Below are 20,540 nucleotides of genomic sequence, written 5' to 3'. Positions count from 1 at the left end.
AATGAGCCCTACCTTGAGACAATTAAATGTGCTTACAAAAATGCATCAATAATAATAATCAAATAATATATTTAGAATATATAAAACAATCTTATGCACAATGTGTACTTTTACTTTTGATACTTTAAGTATATTTTGATGCTGATACTTTTGTACTTTTACTTCAATAAGTTTTGAATGCAGAACTTTTACTTGTGGTGGAGTAATTCTGCAGTGTGGTATGAGTGCTTTTACTTCAGTAAGTGATCGAAATACTTTTTCCACCACTGATCACTTACACCTTTATTTATTTTTTACCTTTTATTTTATTTAGACAAATATCAGACTTTATTTGTCCTTATTGGTAAATTACTTTCTCTGTTCTTCCATCGAGGTCAAAGGTCAAGGCCGTCTTCAGAGAACTCTTGGCCGTCTCATGAACACTTCAGCATGATGAATGAACTTTACTTACTTACTTTATTAAAAATAATAGGGGGAAATTCAACTTCTGCATTTAACCCATCCTTTTTTTTTTACACACAAGTGAACACACCATGCAAGGAAGCAGTAGGATTACTTACATTACTGCGCCCAGGGAGCTGTGCAGGGGGGTTAGGTGCCTTGCTCAAGGGCACTTCAGTCCTAGACCTGTCAGTACCGGGATTCGAACCAGTGACTCTCCAGTTACAAGCCCGATTCCTAACCTCTAGGACACGGACTGCCCACAACTCCTTCTGGCCTTCTGTTTTGCTTGTTCCCATGATCATTATTCCAAACTGCTGCCAGAATTTTTATTAACGTAGTCATTTTGTCAACATCAAAATATGATAACATATTAATGATAAATATGATAACAGAAACTTGCACTAACCACACTGTCTCAAGACTTTAAATATAAAGTATGATATCTCTCCCCTCCCCTTCCTTTTTCGACTCATGTTTACTCTTTTTTAAGACCTTTGACCTCATTCAAGTTTCCGTTTGATCTGAATGGTTTCAACGACATCTTCATTCTCATGACACTGGGTGTGGCAGGCTTTGAGCTTCTATCAATCAAAAACATCCCGTTAAAAAATCGGTTATGAAACCTGTTGGAGCCTGTCTATGAGCATACCTTTACCACAGACTCATCCAGCACAAGCAGTTTGAACAAATAATCAGCTTCAAAATGAAAGTAACATTTGACTTCATAAAGACTTTATAATGACTGCTTGTTAACGGCTTAACCCACACCATGTTATGTTGTTACCATTGTGTTCAGCATAATGTTGCATAAAAAAAAAATGCTGCACGGTTGGAGCACATGTTCACACGCTTGCTTCTGTTTGTGGGTGGGTGGAGGGGTGGGTATGTGTTCAGTGGCACTATGTAAAGAGCGAGGACAGACTTCCTCCCCTCACTTGCTCTGCCATCATGGATGTGAAAGTTGCATTTGTGATTGTCTTTCTGTGCGCGTTTGCCATCATCTCTACTGAAGGTAAGGACTCCGCTTTCATGACAAGTTTTCATGTTAAAACTAAGAAAATACTTGTATTGAATTAGTTTTATCTGAGCCAGTTGTGTTTTATATAGTTTACAATTGAGTTTCATATTTATGTTCATATAACCCAGAAAGTTTCTATCAGCATGTGTTGTAGGAAAAGCAGAGGATTTAAATATTGTATAGATTTATTTCTATTTTATTCATTATTATCTCTCAAGCCCCCCACCAAAGCTAAAGCCAAACCAAAGTCCCAAATACTACTCTTTGGAAAAAAAGTATTTTTTTTTTTATATAGTAATTGAAAAACTTTTATTACTTTACTTTTTTCTTAACTTTGTTGCTTTTCGGAATACAATCAGACAAAGACAAGGCAAATAAAATAAAAATATGTGCTGAGGCCATGAGCACAATAAATGGACAAAATCAGATACACAGTAATAAAATAAATAAAAATATTCTAAACATTACAAAGGTTTTCTTAAGGACATTTTTGAAGACAAATATATTTTTATAAATGTAGAGATTCATTGTGTCTGAATTCAGGAGACAGAAAGCTACATGATATAGGGGCTCATCCCTTGTCAGAACTATGACCTGGTACTAACTGGACAGGCCCCACTGGTGCTCGAAGCTGTTTCTTTTTTTCTTTTTTTTTTTTTAAAGACAATAGAATACTTTTGGTTTGCTAATTGCCATATTCTATTTTTCTATGTTTTTTTTCTTCCCAACATGATTTTAATGCATCTTAATCCCACACTACAGCTGGCATCCCAAAATGCTGCATCAACACAAAAATGGACATCCCTGTGAAGGTGCTGATGAGGGTTTATAGATGGACCTATCAGAAAAACACCGGCGCCTGTGACACTGCTGCAATCATGTGAGTGTCCAACAGTGAACCAAATGATTACAGTGATTTTATAATTTCCAAATGCATGATTTTCTCTCTTTTTTTTGTTGCTATTATCGAAAACTGAATTTATTTTGTCCTTGTGTGTCCACAGACTGTATGTAAGGGGCATGAAGAAGTCTGTTTGTGCTAATCCCAAATTGAAGCGTAAACTGATCCAGCTGCAACAGAAGATAAACCAGAGCAAGCAGAAAGCCTCTTAAGGAGATGTGAATTAAACATTTCACAAAATATCTCCATTGTGTTTTTCTACAGTTGTTTTTAAGAGCTTGCATCAGACAGAAAGCTCTTGTGGTTGTTTCTTTCCATTAATTATGATAATTCAGAGGTTCTTTCATTTTATACGTCACATACTTTTACTTTTAATACTTTTTTATAGATAATACTTCTGTACTTGTGTAAAGGTGTGAACACAGTAAATTTACTTTTACATTTATAATGGAGAATTTTTTTTTTATATTGTGGTAAAAAAATGTAAATATTGCTTCCCACACTGCATTTTTACAATCATTATGTAAACTGTGATTTAATAAATGTGTTTATTTTTCTTTTACGCTGTTTGTATTTGTGTCTCCAGATGTTGCAGTGGTAATGACCGCCAGTAATAGTCAAACTATGATGATACTGATAAACTACTACTGAAAAAGTAATTAGGATCAATCATCTGCTCTGCCTCAGCATCAGAAGACATCTAATAATATTATGTTAACACTGAATTTAACCTATTTCTACATGTACTAGTAGACAAATGAGGGCAAGAGACTCCAGAGCACTCAGCCTCAAATGGAAACTTTACATATCTGAAGATAAATAGTGAAACTTACCATGGAAAATGTAACTTTGCGATCTTATAGAAATGAAAGTGAAATGGAGTTCTTGTTGGGTCTTGTCCTCTGATGATTAAACCCTGACCCATTCTCTCCTCTGTCATGACTAATCATACAGAGACAAGCTGCAACACAGACACAGGCCTGTAAATTTGGAAAGCCTGACTGAGCTCATTTATTTGATTTATTTGGTTGCATTCCAAAGTGAGTGATCCTCTTAAAAACAGAGAGACGAAGAGCTGAAAGCATCTAATTACACTTAACCTCTGTTACTGAGTAGCTTTGTATGCACTTTTTTTGTCCAGCTTTTTAAGTTGGGTAATTTTCTGGGTAAAGTACTGTACTTAAATCTGTTTTAAGGAAGACATATTTCACTGAGCACGAAAATTTTGTCAGTGCTTTAATTTACTTTAATCTGTGGCCTTCCAAAGCTGTAAAGATCACATCCAACTTGTTTCTTTAAAGAGGCGACATTTAACTCTTACTCAGATTTATTAGATTATATTAAATTACTTTTGCTTGAATAAAATATCATAAAGTGATATTGGATGTTTTTGTGATCAATTTTATTTTTGTCTATTGTATAAGGGAGAGGAAGTAACATAAAAAACCCAGCATCAAATACAAAAAAAGTTTTTGAAAAGTGAGATGATTATGCTAATTTCCTCCATCATCTGTGATGATGTCCAAAGAAATAACTAAGAGATTATAAATAACATGTGCATGTACACATGAAATAACAGAAAATTTGCAGATAGAATATTATATGTAAATGTATGATAAGTATGTGTGGTATGTATAATATTCTGAATGAATAAACAAGAAAGCAATATAATGAAAATTACAATTAATCACAATTTTTTTTAAATAAAATGTCTATTTTCTCTCGTTACTTTAACCAACAGATAATATTTTGGGATACTGATGGTTGACTGCTAAATACTCACTGTCGTGGGGATAGAATCTAAAACTCTAATACTATTAACAATTTACGTGTTTGACTTTTATTAAACTAAATAATAGTGTTAATGAACCCATTTTCTCATAACTTCCCTTGATCGTGCCTGAGCAGTGAGACCCAACATTTGAACTTGTACTGCTGGCACTGCTTTTTAGAATTCTGCAGCTATTCAATGCAGAAAAGTAAGGATTTAATGACCTGTCAGTCCTGAGATCAATAACAGCAACCCTCTGGTTACAAGCCCAGTTCCAAACATCTAGGCCACAGACTGCCCAATACAGTAGGCCTACATTTAGTCATTATGGACATCAAAGTCTGAAGTTCGCCATGTGAAAGTCAGGTGAAATATATGTTATTGACATGACAAAATGAACTAAAAAGTGCTCTACTGGGCCCCCCTCACAGCCACCAACTTGGAGCTATTAATCAGAGACCCATGTCCTCGGGCTGTTATGATTGTGAATAACTCATCCTTTCTTAACAGCAAAAAAGTACCCCCAGCTAATTACAGTCATATGCCTTTTCCGTAACTCTCAAACAAACATCTCAAACATTCTCCTGTTTCTATTCGAGTCAGAGCAGGTTCCTCCTGTGCAGCTGGTCAAAAAGCTTGAATGGGAAGAGATTTCAACATCTTACACTTCCTACCAAAGAGTGTCTATCTTTAACAAACCTCTAAAAGCCTGAGGTCAAATCCAAACTGTTTGAAAAGCATATCCAACTCTGTGACATCAGCAGCAGTGTAAGAAAATAAACATGATGTTTTCAGATGGGGCCACAGTTACCGTAACACACAGAAACATGTCACAGCTGTGCAGTGTTGAACTCCTGCCGACAGCTTAATGTGTAATCACTAAATTTCCAGGCACTGATCCATCACCATTCTAACTGTCAGGAACTTTTGCCTGTGGCTCAACTCACCTCGAAGGGAACATTCTTCAAAAGCTGATCAAAGATCCTTTTTGTTGATAAAAAATATAGATATGATTTATGTTTTGAATGGGTAATAAAAAGAAGAGTACAATATAATAAAGAGGACTTGTGTAAACAATCAAACTGCTCAAAGTAAAGCTGAGGGATAAAAGTATTCTTGTGGTTACCCACAGCTGTCGAATACACAAAACATATTTTCTTTTACACTGTGAAAACTTCATAAGTCTGATACAATATCACCCTCTAGTGGAGACTCTGGTAAAGTAAAGTCCTGGGGCCAAATTCACAAAGCATTCTTAAGGAGAAAATACTTCTTAAGTGCCACTTTTTTCTTAACTTTGCTCTTAAGAAAAGAAAGAAGATTTGGTATTCATGAAGAAATTCTTATCTTTTCTTAACTTTCTTCTTATTTTTTTCTAAGATAGAACTTGAGAACAAATGAGAATCTTGAAAACAAAGTTCTTAGATTTCTTCTCATATTTCTTCTCAACTCTAAGAGAATCCCTCACCAGTCTTAAAACAGCTACAGTGAAAAGTCTTGATTTGTATTTACTTGAACACATTTGTATTACATTTTATTTATTTAATATTTAGTTTAGCCCTAGACAATGTGTCAACAAGTTTTGTTCATTGAAATTGGTCATAGTATTTTTTTGTGAATGTATCACATAAAGCTTTTTTTGGCAGTTGACATATAATTGAAATGTCCTTTCAGTCTGTGTGACATGTAGGCCTACTCCTAGATTACACTACAATGTACTCTTAGTAAATCACAGAGGCAGTTGTTGTATTTGATACTACTACTAGGCCCACAATTGTTTTTCTGGCCAGGGATCTTAAGTTAAAAATCTAAGAATGTCCTAAGTGAGAAAACTAAGAAGTTCCTTAGACATACAACACTTCTTTAGAAAAAAGGCTGAATAGCATTTAAGAAAATTCTTAGGAACATCATTTTTTTTTTCAAGTGTTATCTTAGGAACACTTTTGTGAATCCAGCCCCTGGACAGCAACAACCAGTGATATTGACATTTTACTTAGAGCTTAAGCAATTTATCGGCCTATCACAGTATCAGTATCTATCTGTGTCATTGTTGTGCCATATGAACCAATATGAAAACTTTTTTACAGAACATTATAACCTAATGCAGAAAACAATAATTGGGGTGAAATAGAAATGGTGTTTTTATTTATTACATTTTTATTCATTCTTTAGGTAAATGGTCAACAATTGACTTTTTATTCATCTGTATTTTCTCAGTTTATTTTTTTTAGAATTGATTGACGATGTTGTAAACACTTTATGTTTGTTGTATAATACTGTCAAATATTTTTTAATAAAGTTTTTTGTTCAATAACTCAGCCTTCTGAGTACCTTTGCACAATCATGTCTGTGCAAAAAATTGGTGTACAATCTAAATAGAGTATATCTGTCTTAATTCCAGATTTTTTAAAAATCACTATATTGGCTGTCATATTGGTAATCTGTTAATTTTTCCCTGCTAAAATCCAAAATGGTCTCAAAAAGCACATATTGTCTCTAAATTTATTCTGAGTTCCTCCTCTGCCGATTACTCAGGTTTGGCAAGAGTGAAAGTGTTGATTAACAGTGGCAAATGTGTATCTGGTACTGTGCTTGGCAGCTCACACGACTTTCTATTTACACAGTGTCACTGCACAAACTGGTTCCAAAAACATCATCTCGTAAATCTTATCCTCACTGTTCGATGACTTGTTGTGACTTTTGACTATGAATTTGAATAAAAGGTTGAGTATAATCAGCTAATATCATTATAAATAGTACTTTCACCATTTGACAAAACAAATCTAACATATCAGTTTGACTTTTTTCTAGATCTGTTGACAGCATCATATAGAAAACTCTGATCAGACTGCTGACGTCAGCAAACTACACTGAAATAATGCAGTTTGTCTTCCAAACAGCAGCTTTACATGCACAGCAGATGGATTCACTATAGTGCTTTTGCCTACTTGTCTGCTGGAGCGTGATGATGACTTGCAGTCGAACAATGTTTAACTTGGCAGAAATATAAGACAGTGCTTCAGTCTAAGACTGAGCAGCAATGTGCAGTGTTGTGCAAGAATAAAATGTCTACTTAAACACTATTTGTTAAACAGAAACATATGCAGTGTGTCAATGTCAGTGTGTCAGTTAGATGTTGTTTTTCTATGTATCTTTGTAAAATAAAAGAATGTAATGCAACAATGTTGGCCACAATGCTGTGTTGTGCATGTTTTGGCTACTCCATTGTGATGTTTGTGGTGGTTGTTTGTCTCATAACTTGAAAGCAAAATTGGATGGAAAAATACATCACAAATATCTCTTGCACATAGTTTTTGGCTAAGAAATACAATTAAAGAGTTATGTGTCGCACAGAATACTACAAAATCAATATTGGCACAAACTACAGGTGTGTATTCAGTAGAATGTAAGACAATACATTTAGTAGTAATAATATAGTAATAAAATAAAGCTATATTCTCTCATCAATAGGGTTCTTTCAAGCATTTTCAAAGTGCTTTTTCAAGCATAGGCTATGATATTTAGAATATAATATATTGTTCAGTCCTTTCTTTGCTATATAGTGTTATGTATCTCTTGTAAAACATCTGGTCTGGTCTATGTGTAAATGACTCTAAATCAAACTGGTTATTGACAAGTTGAGATAAGGTCACTCTGTTGTTCCTGGAGAGCAGCTAGAAGTCGAGCAAGCTCTTGTTTGCTGCATTAGTGGACCGCTTGGGAACGGGACAGACTAATGTTGCATGGATCTGGAAATGCGCATGCGCGCAACACCAGACCAGCCGAATGGGACCGTGCGCGTCCGCGCGACCGCTACAAAACTGAAAGTATTTCCGTGATTTAACAGGTGTCTCACAGGTGTCTTAATAGTATCTGACGATGTCTGCCAACGGCTGCCAAGAAACCGCTGAACACTCCGCTCTGCTCAGGCTGCTCTCTGCCCTGTTTTACGCCGGCAGTTCGTTTCTTATCACGGTGGTGAATAAAACTGTGCTGACGAGCTTCAGGTAAGCTGTGTGGCGCTTTGTCCTGCTGTCATTAACACTCATAAGGTTGGAAGAAACTACTAAAATGATTTAGTAAAACCTAGCAAAAGTACTTGTATCACAGTGTGGAATTGCTCTGTTACAAGTAAAAGTCAAATGAAAGTAGGTCTACTAAGTATTGGTATCAAAACATAGTTTATGTACCTAAAGTAGACTAAATACTCTTTATGGAGGATACTGTTACTGAATTATATGTATTCATGCATCAATGTGTACATCACTATAATGTTGAAGAGGGTTAAGATGGAACTAAATACATTGCCTGGTAGCTTGTAAAAAGTATAATTTGAATGCGAATTGTCTATGCAAAGTAGGCTAACTTGTAAATCGTCACACTGTTAAAATAATCGCCTGTCATTTTTTGTCAAAATTGGTTGTTTTTTTGCCTAAATCATCTCCTCATGACGCCTGCCACCTATGGTAAAATCGCCTACATCCTCAGTTGATCAGATCATGTGATTTTACCCCTTTAAGATAATGGCCTATGTCAAGTGTGTGACTTATGCTACCTATACATCAGAAGACTTTGAAAAGATTAGGAAAAGACTCCTGGAAAACTATCAGATCACACCAGCTCACATCTAAAGACAAGTGTTTAGAGTTTTTAGTCCCAGCCTAGTCTCAGACTGAGATTTTACTGTGAATCTTGCAGGGTCACTATTTAGAAAGACTTCAACAAGACTACAAGATTCTTTTAGCATTTTTTCCTACCATGCATTTTTCCACCATCATGCTCTTAGTAAAAAAATTACATAGTAGTTGAATAGTTATATTTATCAGCTATATCAACTTTAATTTAGTTAATCATACATTAGTTATCGATTATTTATTACTTATGTATTTCTTTATTTTCTTTATTTCTCTATTGCTTTCATTTATTTATACATTTTAACTGGGTCTCCTTACTGTTCTCTTTACTAAGAAACAGCGCCCCCAAAATCCCGCTTGTGGCCGTAAATATATGACACCTCTGTATTTTTTTATCTAGGACTGAGCTCACTGGCATTATTGTGATGTTACTTTTTCCTTTCCAAGTGGTTTTACTGCCTGGTCTGAAACCGGGAACCTTACCCCCGCTCATCTATTGTTTGTTGATTGTGTTACGTGACTGCGAGTTGCGATAATATCAAACACGTTTGATATGATCGCAAACCCAAGACTAGTAAAAGACTGATATGAAATCCAGTAAAACTCCTAGATTTACCAAAGACTTTCAGTTTTTAGTCTGGGACTGTGAAAATCGTTTGGTGTAAGCCCAGCATTAGTCACAAAGGCATGTTCAAAAAATTGCCTAAGTCATTTATTTCTCTAAAGTTACATAATTCACACACAGTGTTATTACTATGTCAATAGCCATCCTTTGTTACACCCTTTTTGATTGAAATGATCAATAAATATCATATGTTGCACTTTTGGTGAAGTTTTTTGTGTTTCCTGCAAAACTTGAAAAAATGAGTTTGGCGATTATTTTAAGGATGACGAAATTAACTATCAGATAAATGTGGATAGTACAGCTATAATATTGCCACTGAAAGCTAGTAGCAGAGAGCAGAATGTATATATGTGTGTGTGTGTGTGTGTGTATGTATAATTTTACCTCAACTCTCACTAATATAGGGTAAAAAAAAAAAAAGCTCAAACACAGAGAACACTTTTGATAACATTAAATTTGTCATTATGGAATCAAACATCAAACTTAGCATTCATCTGTTTATGTGTTGGTTTTGCAGGTTTCCCTCCTACATGTGTCTGGGAATTGGCCAGGTGAGTTTTACAAGTGTGGATGTTTCTGAGAAGAGTGCGGCATTATGATGATATGTCGTCAAAACAAAATGAAAATGTCTATTGTGTGCATTTCTCTATATAATTTCTATTGGGGACAATACAGGGATCCATACAGCTGATCCATACTAAACCATAGAGGCACTGTTTTAGCTTACATAAAGTACACAAAATGACTATGTAGTTATTTCTTATAGATTTATTTATTGAATAACCTGAAAACATGCTATTTCAGGATATATATTGATATAAAGATAAGAAATTATCTATATTGGCATAGACGATTTTGGCCATATTGTCAAGCCCTAATTCTGTGTGTGTGTGTGTGTGTGTGTGTGTGGGGTCATGGTTACTTTGGTGTTTTCAGATGATCACCACCCTTGTTGTCCTTTATGCTGCCAAAATGAGTAAAAGAGTCCAGTTTCAAGATTTTGACAGAAGTATTCTCTTAAAAGTAAGCATTTGTCATTTATGTCATTCTTCTTCACTTTTATTATATCCTATTTTCCCTAATATTATACACCTTTACACCTTAATTTCCTTGCCAGATTTTCCCTCTTCCTTTGCTGTATTTTGGGAACCATATAACAGGACTGGCAAGCACAAAAAAACTCAGGTTTAACCAGTTTAGCTGTCTCCTAAATCAGAAGATTTTAGTCCTTAAGTTTCACGGTTCTTATTCATTACAAAACATTTTGTCTTTTACAGTTTACCAATGTTTACAGTATTGCGGAAATTCACCATATTGATGACAATGATCTTGGAAGTATATATTCTAAGGTAACACATATCTCAGATTTTTCTTGCACTGTACATTTCACTATGTATGTCAAGAGAGTCTAACATGGAGAAATCTGTGTACCCTTTTTCAGAAAAACATTCCCTAAACGCCTTGTGTACAGTGTTATGGCTATAGTTTTTGGCGCCATGATTGCTGCAAGGTATTGCTTTTTTAAGTTAAATGAATTGAATTGAAATTGTTTATAGATCATTTAAGAGCTGAACCCCTGTGGTTTTCCTCAATTCTTTCCTCTCCTCTAGTTCTGACCTGGCCTTCGATGTAGAGGGCTACACTTTCATCCTGCTCAACGATGCCTTCACTGCTGCCAGCAGCGTGTACACCAAGAAGAAACTTAGTACCGAGGTAACATTCCCCTCACATTGTATAAAAATCAAAAACATTTGTACTGTTACTTTTACTGGTAGTTTTACAACAGCTGAATGTCTGTGTAGGTGTGGTTAGCTACTTCATTTGATGTTAAAAAAGGGACAAATGATATGCTTATAAATGCATAGTTAATGCATTGTTGTCCTGCTAAAGAACGAGGGGGGTTAAACTTTTTTTCTCAGTCCTAATGATTGCTTGCATGTCTGAGACCTTTGCTGGGAACAATTGGTTTGGACTGCTGATATGTCATAAACAGACAAATAATATAGTAATATAGTAATAATAATATTATCTTTATAAAAATAAAGATAATATGCTATACATGGTAAAGTCTGAAATCAAATAGATTTTAAAGTCGGGGTTCCTACAACTTGTCCAAAATCAAATTCAAATTTCAAATTTCAATAAAAATCAAATTTCATATTTATAACGGAATAATTTACTTCTTCATCTTATTAAACTGTAACATCATTCTACAGAACACATTAAAGGAAAATATCACAAGATTTCCTGTTTCTGTAGACTTGGCATCCTATATAACCTAAATGTCAAAGAGTTTCAAGAACTTCATTAAAAATCCAAGCACTTTTTTTTTTTTGGCATTTTTACTGCTTTATTTGATAGAGACAGATTGAAAGGGGGAGACAGAGGGGAAGACATGCAGCAAAGGGACCTCAGGCCGGATTCGAACCCGGGTCCGCTGCAGCAAGCACACGGCCATGTGTGGTAAGCGCTCTACCAGTGTGAGCCACCGGGACGCCCCCAAAAAATCCAAGCACTTTTTAAACCTTGAAAACATCACGCGAAGTGTTTCCAGCACCCGTAGGAGCCCAGACTGTAAAGCTTTAACAGAGGCGAATTCTTTGGTTTTTCTTTCAACCACCCTTTAAGTAAACAGGACCTTGAACACGCCAGGATTACATCATCATGCTGACTGCTGGTGACTTCTTTGACCTATATAAGTAATATGTAATGGATTGCTAATATTTCCAATGTCAAAAAGCAAAAAAAAGTAACTCTTTTTAAGTCTGCCGTTTACTACACAAGTGTCTTATACTTGCCTCCTTTTTTTAAGGGCCTTGGGACATATGGTGTCCTTTTTTACAATGCACTGATCATTGTCATCCCCACTGTGTTGGCAAGTGCATTAACTGGAGATTTTCACAAGGTACATACAGTAACTGTGATCCAGTATATTCTCTCTGGGCGTTTGTACCTGAAACAATGACCTTTCCTGTTTGACTGCCTTCTTTGTTTTGATCCACAGGCAGTCACATTTGAGGACTGGGTTGAATTCCCTTTTGTTTTTTGTTTCCTCATGTCCTGCTTCATGGGGTATGTTTACAAAGCGCAATTACTGTCTAACCTTTGTGATAACTCCAAAATCAAACTGATTTTAAAAATCATAAATCCACTGCCTCAGAATACCAAGTTTTGTAAGGCTTGCTGCTGTTTTTGTTTCCAGGTTTGTGCTGATGTATTCCATAGTCCTGTGCAGCTATTATAACTCAGCACTTACTACCACAGTAGTGGGGGCAATAAAGGTAAGAACAAACTGATAATAACACTATTTTTAGACTGGGTAGCGTAGACATTGCATAAATCCACCAAGGTTGCCCAATCCATTAAATTAATTATTTTATTAATAGAATTATGGATCTGGATCACAAGTCTACACCATAGTAAACAATCATAATAGCATGTGAACATGTTTTAAAAATGGTATATCTTGTATATTTATATATTTTGAGTGCATTGGATAACCTCCTTGGTGGAGGTAATTAAGTGCTGTCACATCTAATTTTTCTGTAAAATTTTTGGTAACAAGATCATCACTAACTTGCATAAATGCTCAAATCCTCTTAAGAATGTTGCAGTAGCCTATATTGGCATCTTTGTGGGTGGAGACTACCTGTTCTCTTGGACAAACTTCCTAGGTCTCAGCATTTGGTAAGAACTTTTATTTTCTATCCTAGTTTACATTTTTTGTGTTGTTGTTAACATCAGTATAAAACATACTAAATACATATTTTTATCTTTATCTTACCTGTAGTGATATTTATCAATCTAGGTTGTTTTTGGAATTGCCAAGTGTTGGAGATATCAGCCATAGGGATGTCTGCCTTCTCTCAAATATAATGGAACAAAGAAAATAAATACATGTTGAAAAATTCAACAGCAACTATTAGCATCATTCCTTCTACACGGTGATACAGTTGGCACATGTCAGTGTGCAATAGGAAGCATGCTAATAGTTCCATACTGCTAGCTTACCTGAGCAGACTAACGTTATGCTCCGCGAAGGAGAAAGCCATTTATGTTTACATCTCACACTGTCACAAGCACAAGAATCTTGTTGATTAGATGTAAGCTTCCTTCTGCACCGTGATGTGATTGACAGGTGTTTGGTAGAAAGAAAGTAGTTCCTACATAAATGTGCTCACAACAAGCTCTGTCATAATTTCTGGAAAGGGACTTGCTGTTGAGTTTTTCAAATGTCTTTTTGTGCACTTTGAGCACCACAAGCAAAGTGCCATCTAGTCCCATTAAATTTGAGAGAAGGCCAAACACTCCCAACACACAGCAACTCATACCAAAATAATCTAGATTGATAAAAAGCACTACAAATAAAAGAAAAAAACGGTATTTTTGATTTTGGAGTTTACTTTCCCTGTAAATGTTTTTATGAACTGTGTCTGGTGCTTGGTCCATTTTCAAGTTTCCAGACTATAAATGTGACTGACTGCAAGCAATAAATTGTCAGCAGTTTGATGTGACCAAACAATCAAACATAAGGCCACATTTCTTAATATGTTTACATTTCCTGGTTTATAAGAGCAGTATTGTGACATTAAATTAAATTTCCAAACCAAATTCCAAGGATGTAAAAGCTCAGAAATGTCCAGAAAGATAAGATTAGTTAATGTGTCATCAAAAACTAAAAGTCAAATATACCTGTTTTTTTTTATTATAACAGACATCTGTAAATTAAGCTAAGCAGTAGCAACAATTGTTTCCATGGCCTAATGTTTCGTTGCTTTTGTCTTGTCTTGTCTCAGTATGTCAGGTGGACTCATGTACTCATATCTCACCTTTAACCACAAATCTGGAAGTAACGCAGAAGCAGCTCAAGAGCTAAAGATTCACACCACTGAAGATTCTACAAGGAAGTACTCTGTAATCTAAAGGGACAATATTTTAGCATTCACCACTTGGTGGCGTTGTTTAGCTCCATATTGGAGCATAGTATTGCGTCTACACTTTTTATTCTATTTTTGTTTATTTAAAATTAATTAATTGATTTCCATGGATGTCACTGGTGCTATCTGTTTCACTCAACATCTCAACCAAGACTGAATGAATTGACAAGTTCACATAATTCTGGGTCAGGTTCAGTGAATGTTTATTGAATTATATAACAGTGTGGACAGCCTGTCAGAGAAATCTTACCTTTTAACATGTGTAATAAAATGTCTACCAAGCAAGCAGGATCACTCTAAACATGTCACGAACATGAAAACTGCTGGAGGATGTTAGCGGAGGGGAAAACTGAAACTAAAATTCAACTTCAAAGCTCTCCGTAAATTGTGCACACTCAATTTTCTAAAAAACACAATGTGTATATATTAAATGCCATAATCTTCTCAAACCACAAAAAGGACTAAGGGTTAGAAATGCTTCAAAATATACTATAATTGGGTACAAATAAATCATTTGGTGTTTTGATTATCAACAATTCACTTGCCTTCCAGTTTCACCGTAACTCCATAAGGGTCATTTGTAAATCAAACATATTCAAACATCACAGCTAGAGTGACAGAGTGACAGGTTGTTGGTGCGAATTTCCCAAAACAACCAGACCAGGGCAGCTATGAGAGGCATCATACAGTGTTGAGGGATGTAGTGTTGCTTAAAAACTTAAAAAAACAAAACATAAAAACACCCAGCACTACAAAAATCAGTTTATCAAAAACAGGTGCCATTTTTCTGGACACATACAACAAAGCTAATCTTAAATGCATTGCAAGCTTAATCCAAGATTTAATAAAGGGTTTAAGTGCTAAATATAAATCGACAGGGTGTCCTAATTTGTTACATAATAAATCAGTTTTGTTTTTAAAACTGCTGGTGCCAGAATATTTCCCTTCACATGTGAAAAGATTCCAATCAAAATTGAACAAAATGTGAGCCAGAAAAAAGAATACGGTAAAAAATAAATATCTCATAAATTACCCTTTTGAAATGAGATGACATAAATGCACCACACACTACTATGATGCTATGCCCATATCGTAACTGGTCTGCCATCCTTTAATATAAAAGATAACCCGACTTCATCCATTGTAAAATATCTCCCGTCTGGTTGGAAAACAACTTTAGGTCTGCAGGTTTTTTGTATTTATGAGGAAAAAGGCTGTTGAAATGTAAATATGGCGTGTCATAAAAGGTACTCTGGCCCTTTAATGATTGTAGATTATTTAACTAAATCTGTAAAACAGTAGTAGGCCCGAGGTAAACTTTTCCTGTGCGCCTCTGGTAATGTCATGCAGATACAATTATGTGTATATTATGATAAAGTGGTGAAGCTGTTAAAGTTTGGATTTTTCTGAAAAGCTTATGCCTAACCAGACCTCTGGATTAGGCTTGCAATGATCACCTCTCATATAAAAACGGTCTTGTTCCATGCCAGACTGATCCAGCTCCCCAAACTTTTTCTGTCTCCTTTAGTCCACCTATGCACACTCCTCGGAGCGTGCTGTAAAAGTGAGACTTAAACTATCTGAACGTCTCTCAGTTCATTTCTAGCACCACTGCTGTCATCAGTGGCAGTGAAATTGTGCTTGCAATGCTGGAGATGAAAGCTGGGAACATGATGAGAGGCCATCTGACAGCTGGAATGCAACTTAACATTTCCTACGTTTTACCACACCCTGTATCATTCTGTCCATCTGAGCTTAATCCATATATACATCAGTCATACACACTCTGTTTCACTCACAATACACTCAAAAAAACAAACTCGTTACCATCAAAGTGCAAACAAAACAAAATAGAACAAAACAGGTACTCTTTCTTTGCCTTTAGAAGACAGGAGAAAGAAAGACATTCTTCATATAGTCAAATCTACAATTATAGCAGCCTAAAAGGATAAAATGGAAGCTGAATAAGGTGCTTTAGCTTGTGCCTTCCTGGTGCTGTGAGGGGGAATAGATGATGCTGTGCTGATCTCAGGCCAATTCAGCTCCTTCTCAAAGTCTGATCTCACAACTTGGTAGAATAAAACTAAACTAGTCATTGATCTGCATGTATGAGCGCTTTCTAGCTACAGCACGTACGGCAGGAAGGCGGGTTGGGGTTGGGAGAGATGAGGGACTGGGAATGGGAGTCCAGGATCAGGAGGTGTTGGGTAGGTGTTCAGGCAGACAGGTTGTTGGCCAGCTCAATGAGTGCCAGAGCACCGTGGAGACGCTCCCGTTGCTCCTGGAGGCGGCGCTTGGCGGCTCCTCCCTGGGTACCCTTCTCTTCCTCTGCCATCTCTTCCTCTTCCCCGTTCTCTTCATCGGACTGAAGAAACTCCATGGGATCCTGCTGCTCCTGGTCCTCTGCTCTGGCCTTGCTCTGGGGCTTGACCTTGGTGGTTGTGGGGGCACGCTGCTCACGAGTTCGCCAGTACCTGCAAGGAAAGAGAAGACCATATTAACATTCAATGCATTCAGAAATTGTCATTGTTTACTATGCATGCTTTATAAAACTGTTGCTTCTGATACAAAATAGGTGTGTTCACTTACTTGACGAGCCACTCTGCCACAGCCTTGTTGTCCACAGACTGAGCCTTCCCCTGGCCCTCCTTCGGTTCCTCTCTCTTCAGACGGGAGAAAGGATGCTTGGGACAGTGACGGTTGGCATGTGTGAACCGGTTGCCACATCCTGCGGAGAGAGCAACAGGTAAGAACAAATGCAGTAAGCCATTAAAGGGCATGTTTATCTGCTTGGATGCTAAGCTAAGCTATGATAAGCTAATACTGACCTTTTGTGATTTGCTACTGCTTTACTAAGACTACACAATGTCAGTTTTGTGTTTTTCAGGTACTTTCCAAATGCTTTAAATAAAACTCAGCCAGTTAAATGCTTCAGTAAGCTTTGAACCACATTTCATACTGTTGGAAAGTACCATAAAACTTTTAACTTTCTTTTTTGGAACTTTACTTTAATAACAATCCTTTCACCTTACTCGCATGGTACTTTCTAAAAATCCACATTTCAAAACCCACCTTTCTCTGAGCAGACAAAGGGTTTTTCCCCAGTGTGCAACCGCTGGTGCGTCTTCAGCTGACCACTCTGGACAAACGCCTTCCCACAGTTTGGGTAGTCACACAGGTAGGGCCTCTCTCCTGGTGGAGAAATGGGGATATTGTTCAGGCAACAGTATTGTTTTATAGTTCAGTCATTATTACACAGTGCTGCTCATAATACATAAAGTACACTTAGAGCTGGCAAATATATCGACATTGTATCGCAATTGTGATATTAGAGTAGATACTGTCTTTGATTTTAGATATCGTTACATCATGATATGGCATAAGTGGGGTCTTTTCCTGGATTAAAAGTATGTATTACAGAAAGTGATGTACTTTTCTGAATTTATCAGACTGTCCTAGCTGTACTATTATTTTCATGTCATTATATCCACATTATTTTATTATTATTATTCATCAAATCTCATTTTGTAATTATCTTGTAACACTACAACATCCTTGCAATATCAATATTGAGGTATTTGTTAAAAAATAGTGTGATTTTTTATTTTCTCCACATTGCCCAGCCATAAGTTCACTACTTTTAAATATGAACACTAAAGCTTGAAAATTGAGGATAGGTTCTGGGAAGTCAATTGTTTTCTGCTTTCACAGACAAAGCATCACTGTGCTCATTCCTGTTCCAGCATGTTAGTGTTGGATCTGGTTAGACAGGTGTCTACATGACCTAGGAAATGGGCATTATGGAATCACAAGACATTAACCTGTCTTCATGACAAAAAAATCATTATTATTACATCTCACCTGTGTGTGTCCTCTTATGGGCCTGAAGAGACTTCTCTCTGGGAAATACTCTGTTGCAGATGTTACAGCGAATACGGCTGGATGAAGTCTCCCCCTCACTTATGAGCTCCCGGACAGTGTCAGCTCGTGGACGTCCTCTGCGGATACCATCCTGACAGCAATAATACAGAGTTCTTACATTGTTACACAAAGCAACATCTTAACTGCTTATTTTCCTATTGAATAGCAGCAATGAACAGATGCAATATATATATATATATATATATATATATATATATATATATATATATATATATATATATATATTCATACATTTGTGATATAATACATTTGCATAAATTATACAAACATGTTCTAAATCTCTTATTACATCTATGAAATGTATTTGTTGTTATAAAGAAATATTCACAGATCACCAGGGATCACCAATGCAACATCTCATTCAAAATGTCCTGAGCTGCGTTCACGTGTTACAGTGTAGCACGTTTGTCCATTATAATTCATTCACATCCGGTTATATTTTTGGCGCGCAGCTAGACGTCATGTATGAGCAGCTGCTCCAAAACCAGGAAGTAACTGGGGTTTAAAATCCACCATGTCACACCCTAATGCGCGGGCGAATTTTTAAATGACTCTCAACCCCCAGCCATATTTAAGGCTGACTCCAACATAACTTCACCATTTTAATTAAAAAAAACAAAAAAACAATAACTTACATCTTTACTGTGATAATCTTGTACAACGACTCAGTTTTGGACAGTTTGTGTCTTTAAAAGATGTCATTATCACAATTCATGCGCCCTTTTCTTCCCAAAGCTGCTGTTATTACACATAGTTAACATATTTAAAGTGTTGTTATAGGCTAACTTATTATTGCTGTATTACAGTGTTGTCAACAGGCTGTAACTATACAAGAACTGTATCTATAGGTTTACTAGTTCAATGCTTTCATCTGTGCAACATCATATGTCACTCTACACGTTGTAGGCTACTAAGTAACATTACAGTTTAAAACCTGAACCTACCCTCATCTGGTCCGCTGAGGCATCCGTGTCCGCCTCCCTGGCCGTCTGGGTCCCGGTAGGGGAGGAAGCCCCGCTCACTGAGCCCGGGCTCAGAGTCACATTGTGGGCGTTCTCCCCCCATTTCCACGGGTAGACCATGAAGTCGCTGAAACCGGGACTTGTTGGTGTCAGGGCCTCCGCTTTCCTGGGTTTGATCGGCGTGGTCTTGATAACGGACACCAAAACTCTTTTGGGCGAGTCGTTGCAGAAGATAACGTGCGGGTGCTTGTTGTCGGCCATCCTATCGGTGTCAAAACTCCGGCAAAAACTGTAAAAGTTTTAAATGATTAAAAAAAATGAATGAGTAAAAGTCATAAACAGTTCGCCTTTTCAATCTGGAGTGAATATGTCCTTCATTTCCAAAGAGCAAGAGAAGAATCTCGGATCCGTTGTTCGCTACAAAGTATCCGCAAAAGATAGGCTACAGTTGGATATGAAGATGATGGTTAGTTTCCTTCTTGTCGCAGCGGGTCGTCTGAACTGACCTGTGTGCGCCCACAGGAGCGTTGTCCCGCGTTGCAAAATCGCGCCCGAGAAGTGGACTGACCAATCAGCTGCAGGGATTTGGTCCCACGTGTCACAAGTAGCCAATAGCATCAGCCAGAGAGCTCCACATAGGAAGCCCGTGGGCCAATAAGCAGGAGAGCGCTCCGTGTGCAAGGATTGGCGGAGACGCTTTTATCCAATGAGATTTAAACACTTGACGCGCGCTCTTGTACGCTGACATCAACATTGGCCAATGAGGACGCGCAGAGCTCATGTTCGGCTGCGACGGAGCCAATAAAAGTGAAGGGCGGTTAATTTTACATTGCGTAGCAGCAGATGGCTCTTTCCCGCGCTGAAGTGTCTGTTTATGTTATTACATTTTTTGGTCAATTTAAAGGGAAAGGAAACGGTGGCTCAGAGGCGCCAAACTTACGTAATCATTGAGGGCGGAAATACTTGAACAAAGGGTGTACTGTGTGAGAGAAAAAGAAATAGAAACTTAAGGTTATTTGAAAAATGTTTGTGTTAAAGTTAGGGAAAAAACAAAATTTAACCCCAACCTTTCTCTCTTCCATGCAAAATCAATATAGCTTATATATAGTCAATGTGGTGTTTTTCAAAATGGTTTGTAGCCTATAGTATCATATATAACATATATATGAACAGCCTATAGGACACTGTGACTGTACACTTCACTTCAATTATTTATATGGGCACTTTTTGCCTAATTGATGGCATCATAAATTCAAGTCTTCATGTTCTGCTTTCCAGCATTTAGGCCTAATGTGTAGATATACTA

The 20,540-nt window shown here is 36.8% G+C and overlaps 3 protein-coding genes across 3 annotated transcripts; 2 read left to right on the top strand and 1 right to left on the bottom strand.

The window, feature by feature from the left end:
- The first annotated feature begins 1,019 nt into the window (after nt 1-1,019).
- ccl27b (chemokine (C-C motif) ligand 27b) lies at nt 1,020-2,575 on the top strand. Its single transcript, XM_059336732.1, has 3 exons — nt 1,020-1,456; nt 2,225-2,342; nt 2,467-2,575. The coding sequence occupies exons 1-3, from the start codon at nt 1,393-1,395 to the stop codon at nt 2,573-2,575; spliced, it is 291 nt and encodes a 96-aa protein (XP_059192715.1). The 5' UTR covers nt 1,020-1,392.
- Nucleotides 2,576-7,926: 5,351 nt separating this feature from the next.
- Nucleotides 7,927-15,153, top strand: slc35d2 (solute carrier family 35 member D2). Its single transcript, XM_059337700.1, has 12 exons — nt 7,927-8,141; nt 9,911-9,944; nt 10,330-10,416; nt 10,511-10,578; nt 10,671-10,742; nt 10,835-10,903; nt 11,004-11,106; nt 12,206-12,298; nt 12,398-12,465; nt 12,596-12,674; nt 12,998-13,080; nt 14,190-15,153. Exons 1-12 carry the CDS (start codon nt 8,014-8,016, stop codon nt 14,314-14,316), a joined length of 1,011 nt encoding a protein of 336 aa, XP_059193683.1. The 5' UTR covers nt 7,927-8,013; the 3' UTR covers nt 14,317-15,153.
- Nucleotides 15,154-15,745: 592 nt separating this feature from the next.
- On the bottom strand, nt 15,746-20,422 carry znf367 (zinc finger protein 367). The gene is made up of 5 exons (XM_059337701.1): nt 19,217-20,422; nt 18,192-18,342; nt 17,403-17,522; nt 16,920-17,058; nt 15,746-16,804 (listed from the first exon to the last, which is right to left on the bottom strand). Exons 1-5 carry the CDS (start codon nt 19,493-19,495, stop codon nt 16,546-16,548), a joined length of 948 nt encoding a protein of 315 aa, XP_059193684.1. The 5' UTR covers nt 19,496-20,422; the 3' UTR covers nt 15,746-16,545.
- Between the last annotated feature and the right edge of the window lie 118 nt (nt 20,423-20,540).

Source organism: Centropristis striata, chromosome 7 (genome assembly GCF_030273125.1).
Source record: "Centropristis striata isolate RG_2023a ecotype Rhode Island chromosome 7, C.striata_1.0, whole genome shotgun sequence".
Classification (NCBI taxonomy): Eukaryota; Metazoa; Chordata; class Actinopteri; order Perciformes; family Serranidae; genus Centropristis; species Centropristis striata.
This window is presented reverse-complemented; position numbering and strand designations above follow the sequence as displayed.

Bases quoted from the DNA above. Each gene is read 5' to 3' on its own strand.
- znf367 (XM_059337701.1), bottom strand. From the start codon at position 19,495: ATGGCCGACAACAAGCACCCGCACGTTATCTTCTGCAACGACTCGCCC. The intron at 17,523-18,191 runs GTGAGATGTAAT...TTTCTCCACCAG, and splicing joins CCATAAGAGGACACACACAG to GAGAGAGGCCCTACCTGTGT. The intron at 17,059-17,402 runs GTGGGTTTTGAA...CTCTCTCCGCAG, and splicing joins CTTTGTCTGCTCAGAGAAAG to GATGTGGCAACCGGTTCACA.
- slc35d2 (XM_059337700.1), top strand. From the start codon at position 8,014: ATGTCTGCCAACGGCTGCCAAGAAACCGCTGAACACTCCGCTCTGCTC. The intron at 10,579-10,670 runs GTTTAACCAGTT...TGTCTTTTACAG, and splicing joins GCAAGCACAAAAAAACTCAG to TTTACCAATGTTTACAGTAT. The intron at 10,904-11,003 runs GTATTGCTTTTT...CCTCTCCTCTAG, and splicing joins GGCGCCATGATTGCTGCAAG to TTCTGACCTGGCCTTCGATG.
- ccl27b (XM_059336732.1), top strand. From the start codon at position 1,393: ATGGATGTGAAAGTTGCATTTGTGATTGTCTTTCTGTGCGCGTTTGCC. The intron at 1,457-2,224 runs GTAAGGACTCCG...CCCACACTACAG, and splicing joins TGCCATCATCTCTACTGAAG to CTGGCATCCCAAAATGCTGC. The intron at 2,343-2,466 runs GTGAGTGTCCAA...GTGTGTCCACAG, and splicing joins TGTGACACTGCTGCAATCAT to ACTGTATGTAAGGGGCATGA.